Source organism: Oryzias latipes, chromosome 7, assembly GCF_002234675.1.
Source record: "Oryzias latipes chromosome 7, ASM223467v1".
Lineage (NCBI taxonomy): Eukaryota > Metazoa > Chordata > Actinopteri > Beloniformes > Adrianichthyidae > Oryzias > Oryzias latipes.
The window spans coordinates 655306-673534 of NC_019865.2; the positions used below are offsets into that span (position 1 = coordinate 655306).

The 18229-nt window shown below is 45.5% G+C and overlaps 1 protein-coding gene across 3 annotated transcripts in view; it reads right to left on the reverse strand.

The window, feature by feature from the left end:
* nphp4 (nephrocystin 4) overlaps positions 1–16159 on the reverse strand; it is a 93475-nt gene extending 77316 nt beyond the window's left edge. Inside the window, exons 1-5 of one of the 3 annotated variants that reach the window (XR_002873495.1) lie at positions 15471–16158; positions 15193–15330; positions 2827–2996; positions 1960–2024; positions 446–595 (exon numbers count right to left, since the gene is read on the reverse strand). Coding sequence is in view for 2 of the 3 variants with exons in the window: in XM_023956270.1 (XP_023812038.1) it covers positions 446–595; positions 1960–2024; positions 2827–2996; positions 15193–15330; positions 15471–15644 (697 nt within the window). In the remaining variant the exon portion in view is untranslated. Of the gene's footprint in view, positions 1–445; positions 596–1959; positions 2025–2826; positions 2997–15192; positions 15331–15470 lie in introns of all 3 variants that reach the window. The other 2 variants (XM_023956270.1, XM_023956271.1) reach the window with 2 other exon arrangements.
* Positions 16160–18229: the final 2070 nt, after the last annotated feature.

Below are 18229 nucleotides of genomic sequence, written 5' to 3' on the forward strand. Positions count from 1 at the left end.
CCTTGGGCAAGACACTGAACCCCACCTCCGTGTGTGACTGTAAAGCGCTTTGGGCCTTTGATGGAGGTAGAAAAGGTAGAAACGCGCTATACCGGTAGTTGCCATTTACCATCATATGTAATATTTCTTCCTTTTGTCCACAGTAAAAGTGACATCATGTCTAACTACGTGTCTATTGTCAGAGACTAGTGAACACAGAGGCATCGCCTGTCCGACAGGGTTAATGGTTTGATTCTCCAGCAACCCTCACTTAAATGAGATGTCAAAGTGCTTCTTTTGACCCTACAGAGGTTGATACCATGTTTGTTTTGTTCTAATGTATGTTTTAAAGCTACAGCAGAGGTTTGGAATCAACCATCTGAACTGATGAAGACCAACCAACAAACATTAGGCTCTTGAACCCCTTCAGTTTAGGCTAAGGTCTGACGGTTGCTTAGAGTCTAACCTGTCGGCGACGGCTCAGGCCCAGGAATGTCTTCGTCTCCAGAGACAATGCTGTTGTCAGGCAGAAGATGGGCCACAGAAAGGAGTGAAGGGTGGTTCTTTAGCTCCATGTCCAGATGAGCTCCATCAATGGGCTTCAAATAACTGCTGTCTGCAAAAAGAAACACTAAATCAGTGATGATTCAGAGGCATTTGATGCCAAAGAGGCAAACTGTTGCTGAGAACACACCAGTTTGATGTTTGTTGCATTTGTGTCATGGAAACCCCGCTCTCCCATTCTACAGTCAATAACGCGGCGCAGGAGAATTGTACACGGCGTTGAGAGAGAACCTTCCCAACGGTGAGTTTGCATTTGTTAACCTGTATTCCTACTTTGTTATAGTTTTTCCCTCCTGGTTCATCCGTGTGGAGCTGGAGACACACGGGAACATTGAACGCTCAAAAAAGAACGTCACAATAAGAAGGAGAGGGCTTTCATGGGTGAAGTCTGCTGCCATGGGCTACCCAAAATCTGTCAATCAAACGCCTTAGACATTCGTCGTCAGACCCACATGCTTTTACTGAGGCATCTGATTGGTCAGTTAATAACTTATATAACATGCCATAAAGAAAAACTATCTTTAAAAACATGAGGACTAGAAGGAAGAAGTTAGGAAGAAGGTATCAGATGCAGAACGGTTCTTCTGACCCACAGAACGAGTACAACCTGTCTGCTTCTCTATAGAAGTTGACTGGATTTTGGCTTCTTGGAGCCACTTCCTGTTTGGGAACACGGGGGGGGGCTGAGCTGTCCGTTGTTCTTACAGTCTATGATCTGAACGGAATGTGGGTTTCAGCCCAAAGAGACACTTATAGTCAAGCCTGGATTTGAACCCCCAACCGGTCCACTGGAAAACCATTACTTAGCCCAAAGATGTGCACCTGCCGCCCCCCCACTGACACAAACGACCCTCTGATAATTATCTCCATAGCTGCTCAGCAGGTTTGTTGGCTCTCACATGCAGCAGTGGATGCAGGGACGGCCCCCTGCCGCCAGCGTGCAGAAACGTCAACCATGACATTATTTTCTCCTTCACACAGCAGAGAAGCAACATTTCACCAAACAACAGGCATTTGGTTAATAATTCAGCTGGCAGAAGAGTCCTGGAGATGGGTTTTCTAATATTCATGTGACATGATAACTAAGGCAGAAGCTCCGTCTCTCACTGAGCGCAGAATTACTCACACTGGGGGGGCAGCGTGGGTTTTAAAGCCAGCAAAGATGGGACAATAAAAGTCCTCTGCATGATATCAGGCTTACAAATGACACAGTGAATGAATACGTCATTATTGTTTTCTATAAACTCATTTCAGCTTAAAGTTTGCAGAATTACAGTTTAGGATCAGACACATCTTGGTGCACGCTCTTCAACCACACTGGAAGGTTGGAGTCTCTGAGTTTAAATCCTGTTTTCTAGCAGGTTCTCCTGGTTTCTGTCTTGTCAGAAATGAAGGAAGAACGTCGGCGGTTCTTACAGTCGGCGGCGTCCCTCAGCTGTGGGTGCAGAAGGCCTCGCGGGGTCCCATGATGTAGATTCAGCCTGAAAGGAAAATAAGTCATCAAGATCAAATATAATGTTTAACATCACTCTTTATTGGTTGAAGCTATAAAACCTTCATCCAATCATTGTTTTCCTGTTTCTCTTTCTTTATTCCAGTATCTTCCTCCATGTTTTGTCTCTTAGCTCCTCCTACAGTTTTTCATCTATTTTAACCATTCAACTATTCAAATGTTCAGCTCTTTCAGCTTATTCCAGCTATGACCTTTGTTCCTTCAAATCCTTGAAATTTATGAGATCTCCTGGAATATTCCAGGATTTTCCAAGATTTTTGCTCCATTAGGCACACTTTGAAAACCTTTGTTTCTTTCAACCATTATAACTTCAACATGCTTTCAGCTAGAGACACCGTTCGAAGATTGAAATGCTCACAAGGCTTTGGACTTCAACATCAGTTTTGAAATTTCAAATTTCTTCGATCTTTCACCTATTTTAACCATTCTACTATTACATGTTCAGAACTTTCATCTTATTCCTTTCAGCTGTGACTTTTAGTCTTTCAAATCCTTGAACCTTTCAAGATATTCCAGGATTTTCCAGGACAGTTCAGCCATTGAATGCCAGTTCAGCATTCAACCCTGCATTTTCTTCTGGAAATGCAGCTCCTTCCAGTTCTAGCTACATTTGTAACAGAAACCTTTGAACTAAACAGCATGAAGCAGGTATAACAGGCAAAACTAAAGAACTGCTGATCTTTCAGGCTAAAGTCCAGACAGAATCCTCCTCCTTCACTGTAAACACGTGTTCCACCTTAGCCAGGTGAGGTCTGGACTGAGAAAAGCACCTTCTCTCGCCGTATACAGGAGGAGCCTGTGGACCGCTGGACAGCAGCTCCAGAACCGCGAAGCCCCTCCCCACGGCCTGATGGGAGCCGTCCCGTTTGGTTGAGATGGACACCAACTCCAAAACCACCAGGATGCCAGGGACCAGCAGAGATGTGTGGAAGTACAGGACCTGCATGCAGAGGACATGAGAAAGGCTTTCACACCTACAGAAGAAGAAGTCCAGGACATCTGGCAGCAGAACCAGATCCACGTTCAACCATCAATTTAGATCCAGCATCTCAGTCACCAGTGACTGGAGGTTGTGTCCAAAGTCTCCAGGCTTATGTGTGAAGTTACTGTGTGGGTCGGAAGAAATCTAGTGTTCAGGTAATTTAGGTGAAATATGAGCTCATTTAATGTTATCAGATGGAAGGGAGATGTTTTTAAAGCCACACGAGTCGACCTGATTAATGATCTGTTGATAAAGGTAAGGAACCAAAAGCACTAAAAGCTCTTTTGTTATGAAACAGGCCTGTTTTATAAACTCTAAAACTCTGAAAAGATCAAACTTCTTTTTCTTTTCCTATTTTTTACTTTGAAATTCACACAGAGTTTCAGATTTGTTTTGGGGCTGTTGCTGAGCAACACAACCCCCCCGCCAAGAATTTCTACAGGGTTGAGATCTGGAGACTAGCTAGGCCCCTCCAGGACCTTGAACTGTTTCTTATGAAGCCCCTCCTTCGTTTCCCGGGCAACGCGTGTTTGGGATGTTGTCCTGCTGACAGACCCAGCCATGTTTCATCTTCAGTGCTGATGGAAGGAGGTTTCCACCCAAAATCTGACCATAAACGGCCCCATTCATTCTCTCCTTTACACGGTCCTGGTCCCTTTGGTGAAAAACAGTCCCAAACTATGATGCTTCCACCCCCATGCTTTACAGCAGGTCTGGTGTTCTTTGGATGCAGATCAGCATTCTTTCTCCTCATTACATTTCTATGCTTAGAGAATAATAATAAAACAGTTGACTTGACACTTTTGTCACTGTGCCATTGCACTGAATTTACGTATAGATCAAATATAGATAGAATAGATCAAAGCTTTCCATCTGAGGACATTTCTATTCAGACGATGCCAGAGGACTTCACCTCTTTAAAATAGCAGAGTCACAGAGAGTGAAGGTTGGGTAACGGTACACAAACACTGTCAGCGTTTCCCTGCCTAAACACAGAAAGTAATGTTTACTACCTCCTCATGGCTGATCTGAACATAGAAGTCTCTGAATGAGGAATCACAGGTGCAGGGAAAAAGGAGCACAGAGGTCTACGAGCAACTAGAGTGTAATTGACTTGTTCAACCTCCCAACGGAAAAGCAAACAGAGAATTTCCATTTAGCCAACATACTTGCTGGGAGTCATGGGAGCTCCGGCTTGGCTAACCTGGGACTCGGATAACAGGTCAGTTCCCCGAGTGTGCATGTCTGCCAGAGCCGCTCGCACGTCAGGAATGTGAGTAAAGGCTAGTTTAGGAAGCAGCCAGATTCAGGCTCCAGACTTCATGAAAGCCAGCTTATTTTCTGAAGGAGGTTTGAATTGATAACATGAAGCATGTCGGAGAAACCGGCAGGGCCTTCAGAAGGAAACCATGCAGAGGAACAGCAAACAGGAAGTCATTTCACAGCCACAGAAGCAGAGGATATCCACATCACAAATCCTCTTACTCTGAAACTGACTGTCACCATTTAGGAGGAATGAGAGGCGCCGCGGCGGATGACAGAGAGGCAGAAAACAGACGAGGGGAGAGGCTTCAGGCTCCCCCAGGGCCAATGTGTCACTGGATTTCAACGAGACAGGCAGAATGTGCATACATATTTCATGTATGACAGCTGAATTAAACAGACCCGCATGAGAACGTCCTCACAGGTCTGCAGAACTGAAGAAAAAAGGGCTGTTCACAGAAAAGTACCGGCTCTTCATGTGACACAGAGTGACAGTCGGATTCCCTGAGCTGAGCTTCTCTGGCTGAGACTCAATTACACAAAAATCACCCAATTACTACGAATCAAACACTCATCACTCTTCTGTTTATACTAGGGCTGCACAATATGAGGAAAACTCGCGATATGCGACATTAGTGATCAATACTCCAAACAATGAACAAATAGCAAAAACAACACAAACATTTCCATTTCACCACAAAAGTTTAATTTAAATAAGAATCAAAATACCTTAAATTATTCTCCAAATGACCCTCGTCTAATTAGGAAGGCAACATCTACATAAAAGCTCCATCTGATTGGTCAACAACGTGAAGGGCTCCATCTGATTGGTCAAATGCTTAAAGGGATTTATTCAATTCATTAAATAGTTCAAGTTGCCATAAATGGTGTAAATGGCGTAAACTTGTATAGCGCTTTACTATCTACACGGACAAAGCACTTTTACCGTCACCGACCCATTCACCCAGTCACACACACAGTCACACACACAGTCACACACACAGTCACACACACACAGTCACACACAAAGTCACACACACAGTCACACACACAGTCACACACACACACACAGTCACACACACCCAGTCACACACACACCCACACACACAGTCACACACACAGTCACACACACACACAGTCACACACACAGTCACACACACACCCACACACACAGTCACACACACAGTCACACACACACACAGTCACACACAGTCACACACACAGTCACACACACACCCACACACACAGTCACACACACAGTCACACACACACCCACACACACACACCCACACACACACAGTCACACACACACCCACACACACAGTCACACACACAGTCACACACACACACAGTCACACACACACACAGTCACACACACAGTCACACACACACACACAGTCACACACACACACACAGTCACACACACACACAGTCACACACACACACAGTCACACACACACACAGTCACACACACACACAGTCACACACACACACACCCACACACACACACAGTCACACACACAGTCACACACACACAGTCACACACACACAGTCACACACACACACAGTCACACACACACACAGTCACACACACACAGTCACACACACACAGTCACACACACACAGTCACACACACACACAGTCACACACACACACAGTCACACACACACAGTCACACACACACAGTCACACACACAGTCACACACACAGTCACACACACACAGTCACACACACAGTCACACACACAGTTACACACACACAGTCACACACACAGTCACACACACACAGTCACACACACACACAGTCACACACTGGTGGTGGTCTCGCTGCCAAACACAGGCGCCCACCTGCCACCAGAGGCAGGGTGGGGTTCAGTGTCTTGAACAAGGAGGCATCGAGGTGGGAATCGAACCTGTAATCCTAAGATCATGGGTCGACCGCTCTTCCCCTGCACCATGGCCGTGGTGATTGATTTGGCACATTTAAAGTTTACCATTTATTGCGATTTTTGCCAACTTTTGTGATTTCAATATTGCACAGCTTGAAATTGCAATAACGATAAATTTGCGATGAACTGTGCAGGCCTAGTTTTGACACAGCAGTCATGAAACTGAGGCTTTAGAGAATTCAAACACAGCAGTCCTCTGAACCAGGATCTGAACCGGGTCCTGCTGATCACAAGGGTTTCCAAGGATGACTGCAGCAGACAAACCCACCTGACTTTGATTACCTGGTGTCACGGCAACCAGAGAGGGGCTCAGCCACAAAGTTTATTCAAACTCTTGAATAAGGGGGGTGTAACCACTGTCTAAAGTGGACCAAAGACTGAAGAGGACAAAATGGGAAGAGTCATGCAGCTCCAAAAACTGCTCACTAAGGGGCAGGAAATGAGCTCTCAGTAGGAAAAAGCTAAACTTCTGGTCCCGCCGGTCCTCGGACTGAAGCTCCTGCAGCTCCTCACTGCACGTCCCTTACCCTGCAGACATTTCCAGACCATTGACTGCATATAGAAAGTGGACAAACTGACCCCCCCCCCCCCCCCCCCTCGTCCTCCAAACAGGAAGTGGCTCCAGGAAGCCAAAATCCCATAGACTTCTATAGGGAAACAAACAGCTGTTCCTCAGTCATTCTATTGGTCAGAAGAACCGTTCTGGATCTGATACTTGTTGTTCAAGTTACAAACCTACCAATCAGATGTCTCAGTAAAAGCATGTGGTGCCCTCTGGCCCCCACCTGCAACTTGGTCACCTGGTCACCTGCAACTTACAGGATCTGTGACCTGCTATTTTTACAACGTCAAGTAAATGAAAACGATTGAATGAACGGCTTTGTCCCAAATCCCTTCAGTTCTGCACGTCTGAACCTGGCAGCACATTGTAGCCTTTGCCAAACAGCCTTTGCCCCTCCTAAGAGCTAAGGAGGGAATGGGGGGGTCAAAGGGGAAAACAGAGCTACAAGTGTTCTCCATCCCAACACCTTCACAGGCCCGGGTTTTGGGGAGGGTGGGGGGCTGCAGAAACATTGTGGTTGTTTGTGTACGTCTTGTTTGGTGGGTAAGTAAAACTTAAAAATTAGCAACAAGAAAAGGCTGCAAACCTCCTCCAGGCTCTCCTATGGTAACCTCAGCAAGAGCTCCTGCAGCCTTTCAGTCACCCCCATGGTATATTGCTGCGTATTATGGGATGTGCCACTCTGCTGTGTAAAGCTGTTAAGCAGCAGCTGCTCCACGATATGTTTAGTCCCCTTGGAGATGAAATATTGATCAGTTCTCAGGGAAGGCGTGCAGTCTTGGCCCCCACCGTCCCCATGTATAATTGAAGTGTATATCTCTTAGTGTGGAAAGCCAGCAGGGAGAAGGAATTCAGCATGGAGCTGAGCCGAGGGCCTCGCTGGCTGCCACGGCAGCTCTTTTGTCCATCAATCAAACAGCACTTTGTAGCAGGCTCCTTGTATTTACGGAGGGATTGTTGTAGAAGATGGAGAAGAACAATAAAGGTTGATGCTTCAAACACGACCACATGCACTCCACCACCTCTTCTCAAAAAGTAAAGAATGGTCAAACAGCCTGACAAGCTGGAACGGCAGGATCACCAATCCCTATAGAGGGGTGGGGGGGTCTTCAGAGGGGGCACTGAACCTCTAACTGCTCCCCAATGACATTCCATGCACCCCCCATCTTTGGACATTGGGATAACAGACAATCCCACAATGAACCAACCCGACTAACTCTAGACTGTTTGATCGCCTGTTGTCTCACAGCCGGAGACATTCAATCAGAAAACACATCAGATCTAGGCAACATGTGTGTGTCTATGCATCCATAGACACACACACACACACACACACATACACACACGCTAGTTATCGGACATGTCAACACGTTGATCATGAGTTTAAGCGGTGGGGGCCGCTTGGTACCGGCCCGCAAACAGAAAAAATACCTACGCTAACTTAGATTATTCCCGTTTTATTTTCTTATCCTAAAGGAAGTTTTATTTTGAAAAACCACCAGATTGTGTCTGAATTCCTTCCCTACTCGCTATAGAGAGCCTTCTCCATGTTCTAGTTCTGTCCCAGTCTACAATTCATAAATCCAGTCCCCTAGAAATTTCCCAGAAGTCTCTGTGAAAAACCATCGATGCTCACTAGATCAGTGAATATAGACCACAATGCATTGCGTCGCAACAATTTTTGCCCAAAAATGTATTTGCATTTATTTTTTTAATAAACCCTCAACATTTCTATCTTCAGAAGACAGTGGACTCATAAACAATCGTCCCAAAACGCTCCTATCAATAAGATTTTAACTTTGTGAAATCGATGACGTCATATCCGCCATTTAAACAAAAAAAAGTAGTGAGCGTGGGAATCCAGACACAGCCAGTCTGGACGCGTCATGTGACTTTAAGTAGCAGCTCGGACCACTAAGTCAGAAGCCCAAAGCTAAAAAGCTCCTGAAAACCAAACAATGAAATGTTTTTGGAAAGTGGAAAAAAGAGTGAGTGAGGAAACACAACAAAAGCCTTCGACTGTACAGAAACACAAAGCTGCTGTTTCCAGACAAAACCTGGAGTTTTCCTCAACATGTGGGTTTATTGAGACAGATGTTCTCACGGACCAGAGGATTCAGGATTATGATCCAAATACCTGTTTTAAGTTTAAACCAGCCACAAACATATGTCAGAGAAGGAAGATTCAATCAAATAAAGTTGTTTCTGATTTATGGAAACTTGGAAAAAGGACATTTATGAAACAACAAATGAAATAGGCCGTGCAGGTCCATAGTGTGTGGTTGTGGTACGGTGTTGTACAGTCTGTGGGGAGGAAGGAGCTGCCGTAGGAATAGGTAACACAACCAACAGTTACTGAACTGAGCATCAGTTCTCAAAGCTTCCCATCAAGTCTGAACTGAGCATCTTCTCTTCTCTGAGTATCTTATAGCATGTATCATATATTTGCTGTCAAAGCGGCCTTGGTCCACCTGGACCACAAAACAACAACACAAGCTTGTAGTGTGGGTCATAACTGTGGGCCTAGGTCGGGGTCCCCCCGTGCTGGTCCCCCGTCCCGACAAAGAACAGGGTTGTGTCAGGAAGGGTCAAAATCTCTGCCACACCACTTGTGGGAATCAGTGAGAGCTGATTGGCTGTGGCGACCCCTGAGGGGATCTGCAGAAAGGTGATCTGGTCTTGGTTGGTGTGCAGCATTCTGCATCTGCTGGCTTTTCTTGCTTACTTGAGCTCCAGTCTACTTCTCTGCTTGCTCATCTCTGAACTGGACGCCATTCTTCATCACTACCGAAAGCACACTCTTCCTCGTTTGACTCTAGAAGCTCCTCTTTAACCCTGTCTGCATGTTTTTGAGCCCTACGAAAAATATGGATGAAAAAAGCTGAAATGGTTTCTATCTGCATAAAGCAGTTGAATTCTATTCAAGAACAACTTTGGGAGTAATTGACATTGATTTTCGGTTGAGACAAAGCTTGGAATAGATGAGGTTCAATTGAGTGGACAGATTATTAATCTGCATTTCCTCCAAACATAAAAACAACCCGTAAAGTGTAACCTTACATGTTACCTGATGCAGATCTTTTTTGTTTTTCTAGAAGGTGAAAGTGAAATAGGTGAGGTGGTTGGTCTTTGTCCCGGTCTGTCAGCCGTCCTGGTTTTACTGGCTCCTTCTACAGGACCTGCCAGTGGGATTTGATTGTATGGCTGCATGATATGAAGAAAACCTGCGGTTTCATGTTAGTGATCACTATTGCGATGACGATATAACTAGTGATACATGCAAAACCTTCCTTTTCACTGCAACTGCTAAATAAGAGTCAACATAACTTAAATTACAGTCTGAATGACCCTCGACTACATAGGAGGCAAACATCTATCAAAAAGGGCTCCTTCTCATTGGTCAATGATGTAAAAGAGTCCATCCGATTGGTCAAATGCATAAAGGGATTTTTTTTAATCATTTGTTGCAGTTTTGGCCGACTTTTGCGTATTGCACAGCTTGATATTGCGGTAATGATACCTTTGCGATTTGTTGTGCGGGTCTAGGATGATGCACTAGTTTCCACTAGAGTGGATTCTGTGCATCAGTGTCCAAAACTGCATAGAGAAACAAGCTGCTGTGCGCTGACCTCTGCATGAAAGGGTTAAGTGGTTTTGGGTCAGCTGTTAGTTTGGTATCTTTTCCAAACAAAAGTGATGATGGATCCAACGATACTTAAATCCTTTCAGGTCTAGTTCCATCTCCTCTCAGGGGGTTTGTTTGTCATGAAAGTCCCAGTTCCAGCTTTCTTCTTTCTGTTGTTGTTTTTCGTTTGGTGGCAGCCATGAATTAATGAGCCACTGCTGAGCGGCGGTAAGGATGAAAGATGGTTCCTGCGTGTCGTCGGCAGGATTAAAAATGACAGCATCACCAGAATCTGAACATCCCAAAGAGGACACTAAGTCTTTGTGTCAAAGCAGAGGAGGGCAGGGCTCAGACTAGAGCCTTGATGGACCCCACCACTAACACATGACAACAGCGTTACCACCCATGAAATGATGCGTTACATGCAGGACCGCCTTTCACAAAACCCAATACTCTGTCAAAAGGAAAAGACAGACACCATTAATTAAGCAGCAGGAAACATTCAGTGACCAAGAGAGACGACCAAAACAATCAAACAGCAAGACTGTGAAGCTACGCCCCACACAGCCTCTCTGCTCGTCTCTGTCTGCTTAAGCGCCGTTGGCTGCTCAGACCAAACGCCATCAGTTGGATTTATGAGTCCTTAAAAAGTGTTTTTCCACAGAGCCGATGCTGAGCTGCTGTTAACGAGGTGAAGTCGTTTTATTCTGCATTTATTTCAGACTTTCTCTCAGATCACTTCTTTGTGTGGGTTAAAGATGTGATGTTCTGCTGCTTTCACTTCACCAAAAATATTAATACCAGTCATTATTACACCACATAACCCTGATGTAAAAGTGGAAAAAAAACTTACAGGATCTGTGACCTACGACCTCCTGAGGGCTTTCACTCAAAGCTGCTGCGTGGGGCATTTAGGGCACTGCAGAGCGCAGGAGCCTGCATGGGGGTTCCTATTTATCCCATGAAGTAGCAAACATCATTTGGACACCCGAAGGCCTGCAGCTCCGGGACAGGAGCAGCGCTTGGCCTTTTCGCTGTCTGCATGTTTCACATGCCGATGTCAGGAGAAAGCAGCGGAGCATCCAGAGGGGCAGGTGCTCCTCTGACATGGTCACCTGCAGAACAACACTGCCCTCTACTGGCGGTGATGCACACGACGACGGAGCTGCTGTCGCATCCTCACCGCCTGGAGGAGGAACTCCAAACACAACAAACTACGCATCTCAAACGCTCAATTATTCTATCCAAACCAGAAAGAACGGCATCTTTAAAAAGTGGAGGAAATGAAAAAATGGGATCATTATAGCAAACATCAAAGAGCACAGCTCTATTACCCTGTAGATAAAAGATGAGACGGGGTCGCCATGACAACGAGGACAGGCCAATGAAGAAAACAGGAGAGTGTTTTTAAAAATCTACAATGGAGTTAAACTTCACATCTTGTAGTTAATTATAATGTAATAATAAATGTCATCGAGAAACGCTTTAATAATCAAACTAAAACGGTTTCTACTGAAAGAATCCTTAATATTTAAATGAGAATCATAAACTAAACCATGAATCAGTTCCATGTACCCCCCCCCCCCCAGTGAAGGACAGGTTTAGTCCAAGCTCCTCCCACTTCCACAATGACCGGCTGTGTTTTATTTTCTTTGCCCCAGATATGGAAGCTCATTCATCATGGCTGACTGGGGTAGAGAGGTGGGGGCCATTGCTATTTTTCCTGTGCTTGGGTAATTTCAGAGAGACACCCCCCCACCCACCCCCACCCCTTTGCAGATGAACACAAAGTTAGTGAAACTTATGCTTATTAGACAAATGAATAATGTCTCGGTGTTTGATCTAAATAACTTAATTGATCCGTTCTGTTCCAGAATCAACTGGATAAATGTCCCCGTGTGCAGCAAGCATGTGACTAACTGAAACTTTGAAGTGTCTTAAAAAAGGATTTAGGCACTGGAGCTTTTTTATTCTGTGACGCCACGACAGAAACTATTCCTGCAAAGCGATGCAGCAGATTGAATCACAGAGACAGCATCCTCTTCAGCATTTTAATAACTTTTGGAAATTTCATCATCAAAGCTCGTCTCTGTGACAAGAACAAATTGACCCGAAAAAACGCTTTTGCTGTTTTCCTAGTGATCTAAGCATTCTGGAGACAAAAACCACAAAGTGCTTCAAGAGAAGAAGAGAAGTGAAAATCAGAGGTGGAGTCTTTAAGACCCTGTGAGCAACAGCAGCAGTTACAGCTGCAGGAGCAGCAGGAGCAGCAGGAGCTGCAGGAGCAGCAGGAGCCACAGTTACAGCAGCAGGAGCCGCAGGAGCTGCAGGAGCCGCAGGAGCCACAGTTACAGCAGCAGGAGCCGCAGGAGCTGCAGGAGCAGCAGGAGCTGCAGGAGCCACAGTTACAGCAGCAGGAGCCGCAGGAGCTGCAGGAGCAGCAGGAGCCGCAGGAGCTGCAGGAGCTGCAGGAGCTGCAGGAGCCACAGTTACAGCAGCAGGAGCCGCAGGAGCTGCAGGAGCAGCAGGAGCCGCAGGAGCTGCAGGAGCAGCAGGAGCCGCAGGAGCCACAGTTACAGCAGCAGGAGCCGCAGGAGCTGCAGGAGCAGCAGGAGCTGCAGGAGCCACAGTTACAGCAGCAGGAGCCGCAGGAGCTGCAGGAGCTGCAGGAGCCGCAGGAGCTGCAGGAGCTGCAGGAGCCACAGTTACAGCAGCAGGAGCCGCAGGAGCTGCAGGAGCAGCAGGAGCCGCAGGAGCCACAGTTACAGCAGCAGGAGCCGCAGGAGCTGCAGGAGCAGCAGGAGCAGCAGGAGCTGCAGGAGCAGCAGGAGCTGCAGGAGCTGCAGGAGCTGCGGGAGCAGCAGGAGCAGCAGGAGCAGCAGGAGCAGCAGAAGCAGCAGGAGCTGCAGGAGCAGCAGGAGCTGCAGGAGCTGCAGGAGCAGCAGGAGCAGCAGGAGCTGCAGGAGCAGCAGGAGCAGCAGGAGCAGCAGGAGCTGCAGGAGCAGCAGGAGCTGCAGGAGCTGCAGGAGCTGCAGGAGCAGCAGGAGCAGCAGGAGCAGCAGGAGCTGCAGGAGCAGCAGAAGCAGCAGGAGCTGCAGGAGCTGCAGGAGCAGCAGGAGCTGCAGGAGCAGCAGGAGCAGCAGGAGCAGCAGGAGCAGCAGAAGCAGCAGGAGCTGCAGGAGCTGCAGGAGCAGCAGAAGCAGCAGGAGCTGCAGGAGCTGCAGGAGCAGCAGGAGCAGCAGGAGCTGCAAGAGCAGCAGGAGCAGCAGAAGCAGCAGGAGCTGCAGGAGCTGCAGGAGCAGCAGGAGCAGCAGGAGCTGCAGGAGCAGCAGGAGCAGCAGAAGCAGCAGGAGCTGCAGGAGCAGCAGGAGCAGCAGAAGCAGCAGGAGCAGCAGGAGCAGCAGGAGCAGCAGAAGCAGCAGAAGCAGCAGGAGCTGCAGGAGCTGCAGGAGCTGCAGGAGCAGCAGGAGCAGCAGGAGCCGCAGCCGCCCTTTTGGGTCACTGGGTTGCTGGAGCCTATCCCAGCAGTATTCCAAATAAGCGGTTATCCTGTTAACCGAGACAACCAGATTTCACGTAGGACAACCAAAAATGAACCTGATGGTTGACCGTGTGACAACCTGGTCTTTTATTCAACATTTTGGTGTTTTTCGACTATTTTTCAAGTTTCAAGGGTTAGTTTTTGGCAACCTGTGAATTGGGACGTATGTAGCAAATTCTTTCCACCGACAAACGAAGTGCGGGCATGCTAGCGAATCCTTTCTGTTTCTACATGTGGACTTTTCAATAAAGATTATTCAAATAAATGTGTTGAACAACAGTACCTGGCGCGACCGCTAGAGGTCTCCAAAAACACGTTCAAAATAATCAGCCCATTAACAGTAGATTTCAAACACATTCATAAAACACTTTAACTTTCACTCAGAACAGAACAGACTGACATGAGCTGAAAAAAACCTTTTTCATGGGATGATATGATATTTTAAATTTTTACAACAGTCTTTGTATTTTATATTCTTTAAGCAACAATTATCAAAACCAAAAAAAAGAACCAATGTATGTAAATCTGTGTAAAGATACTAGTTATAAAGATATTAGTTGGCAATACTTTGTGTAACCAGATGCTTCAATATTTAGTAAAATGTTTGTTTTTAATATTTAAAGAGTTTTTTAAATGTCCATCATAAGAGGCAGTTGATATTAGATGTATAGAAGAAATAAAGATGTAAGTTCTGACATCTGAGTCGGTTTGGTTGCTGTTGAATATTGGTATCCAAGAACAACCAAATAACATTTGCCACTTTTTTCCCCTTCTTTCTAACGCTGCCCAGCTACTGTTGGGGGAAGGCGGGGTTCACGGTGGACGGGCCCCCAGAACATTCCAGGCTCCTTCAGTCTGTCCTGCAGTCCTGACTGACACCTTTAACCTTAACGGACCTGAACTCAACAGCTCGAACACAAACAGACTGGAACAATAACGGGACGTTTCCCAGAACCAGCAGATCCATCACTGTTCAGTTATTGCTAAAGCATCTGAAACCGGCTGCATGGCCTAGTACGACAGTGTCCACCCAGAAACTGGGAGGGGAGGGTTCAAATCCTTGATTGGTCAACAGCGGTCTGCTGGACGGTTGGGGGGGGTTTAAACGCTGCTGGTATAAATAGAAATGATGGGGCTGCATAAACCCAACTTTACAGTCTGGACCTCAGGAGAACTACAGAAAACTTCACGTGTCGAGGAGAAACCCTCGTGTACCTGATTGAAGGAGATCTTCTGGTTTTTCATCTTCTGGGCGGAACTCTTCCACGTCCTCCCAAAAAAGAGCAGCTGGTTCCGGTCGAACAGCGTCGCTCTCAGCTGGAAACTGGCGTCCGGTTCTCCGGCAAACATCTCCTGGAGATGAGGAACGTTTCCATGAACTTCACGCGAAACCACAGCCTCGGACTTTACCTCAGAGATCCTCGATCACGTGTCATCCAACCGGTTACGTTTTTACAGATGTGAACCGGGTTCAGACCGGGACCCGCGCTCACCTGCGGGAGGTGCGGCGCACTGATCCGCATCGGACCGAGCTGGAAGCCGCGGCTTTGGCTGAAGCTGTCCGCCGCCGCGCGGGCGGTCTGCCCGGAGGGGGGCACGAACCGGTGGAACCGGAACCCCCCCTCCCGGCTCGGCGCCACGACACACACAGCGTCCGAAGTCTTCATCACCAGAGCTGAAGGAGCGGGAAAAAGAGGGAAAAAAGTTCAAAACTGGACAATCTTTTGGAAGACGCCGTCGCCATTTTGAAATGGGACCGTACCATTTAGCTCAGAGGGGTGGCCGGCCAAATGCTTTCCGACACAATCACAGAAAAGTTCACGAAACTTCATGTACGAATAGAATCATTGAAGTAGAAATGGCTGGAAGTAATTTAATTTAAAACAGCTATAAATATTATTTTTAGAGTTGGTAAAAATGAGTTGTTGTCATAAATAAAACCCCGAATTTAGAATTTCCCAACTCACTTTCCGTCTCCATGGTAACGCATGGGATGCCGTTTGTAAAGCTGAACAGTCAAAGAATAACAGTAATATTTTCGGTTATTTAGCCTGTTTTAAGGTGAAATGACAAGTTTCATTTTTAAATGCATATTTTCGCCTTTTAATTAATATATTTGTTACATTTACTAACTAAGCTAATTCATTCATTAATCATCTAAACCGGGGTCACGTGGCTGCTGGAGCCTTTCCCGCTTTCCCGGCCACTTGTGGGCGAAGACCGAGGGGGGGGGGGGGGGGGTCAGTCAGGTCGCCAGTCTGTGGCAGAGCAAGCTAGTTATTTAATTTAAAGTTAAATATTTTTTATAATTACATATTTAGATTATAAAACTAAATGTTTCTTTTGTAATCTGAATTTTTAATTTCTAAAATTAAATATTAAGTTTACAAAATAAACATTTAGATCTAACCTGAATATTTATTTTCCAAGTTAAGCATTTAAGATTTTTATTTAAGTTCAATTTAAATATTTAGCTTTTTAGTAAAAATATTTCGTTTGGAGCTAAATGTTTAACTCGCTAAATATTAGCCAACATGTAAATCAGGGGTCTGAAACTCAATCTACCTGGGGGCCACAGAAGGCCTCTAGCTGAGGGAGGGCCGCAACTTTAACGCACACACACGCAACTAGTGAGTGTCTGAGAGCCAATAGATTTGTATGGAACATATACTATACTAGTAACTATACTCTATTACTAACTGATTGCTGTGCAAAATGTACTTATAAAACTCTCATTCAAATAAAATATGTAAACAAAAAAATCAATCAATAAGTAAATAAATCAGTCATACATTTCTGTTTATTTAGTCTTCTATATCTACTGTTTTCTGATTTAAACATCTTTATTAACACAGTTCAGTTAACACTGTTAAATTATAACTATTAAACACAAAAGAAGACTTAAATTCTACAGTTCTGTAAATCCATCAATGATTCTTCTGAACACGGATTCTCTTGTCTTCTTCTCACTGATGGATACTTGGCAGCACTTCCTCCCAAACAGCTGAGACCCTCAGTGTGGATGAAGATGATTATTGAAATTTAGTCAGAGAGGATGTGCTCCCTATTTTGAGTCTGTGTTGAAAGTTTTTTTTTAAGTTTACTCTTTAAACCACAAATCAGTAAAGGAAAAACAAAATTCAGAAATCGTTTTTGGATTTTCTTCCTGATGACTTTTTGCACATTTAAACCCCGGTCACAAGATGTTGTAGAGCAGCCGGTCAGCCACTCTTATATTTTCATAGTTGAATTCAAACTGTGGTTCCTAAAAGAACGGGTACTGTTCACTGGAGATCAGAACAATGGTTACCTGAGATCAAAGAACGGCTCCAAAACGGATGGAAATTCATGTTGGTGACACCAAATATGTGCAGCCAAGATGCACAATAAGCGTGTTTGAGATCACGCTGGAAATTTAGTACTGCACTGACTGTAAGCTGCCCGCATGACTACAAAACAATGCATTGTGGGACATGTGTCCTGATGGGTTTTTGTAGTTCACTGATCAATTAAAATAATTTAAAATACCAATTGATTAAAAAAAGTCTACATACATTAAAAAACATTAAAATAATTATAAAAGATATAATAACACAGATCATAGGGGGTAAGGCATATTAAAACGAAATTGAAAGTTAAAGACAACTCCAGCTTCCTGTTCTCCTTCAGTCTTGCTGCAGATTCGCCTTCATCTCACAACCCCACATAACGAGCGAATAGACACTTTCTAAAAAGGAAAGTAAGGAACTCCTTAGTGTGGTCTGGGGAGGGGGCTGTCAGGTGCTGCTTTCAAGCCCGGTCACTGTCACGCCCCCAAGAGACATTTACCCCACTGTGATTGGTTGGTTGGTCAGCTCCGCGCACGACAAAGAAAAAGTGTCATTCATACAAATTGGCCGGCTGCATTAACATTAAACTTTCATATTAAGGCGGGGGCCGCAAAATATCATCTTGGGGGTCGCAAATAGCCCGCGGGACCCAAGTTTGAGACCCTTGGCCTGATGTAAATGAACTTGCTGATAAGCGGATGTGGACTTTCAAAATAAAAGCCGTATATTGCTCTGTCTAAACTGATTCTCCGCAGATTTCTTTAGTATATCTCTGTAGAGATTTACATTTCTGTTGTTGTTGTTTTTTCTTATTATTTTTGCTTTGATCGCCTGAAATAAACAATTTCCATTCTAGACGGGAAAGCTGTTTTGAACGTGTTTTCCTGTCAGTGGGGACCACGCCAGCAGGGGGCAGCACCGCG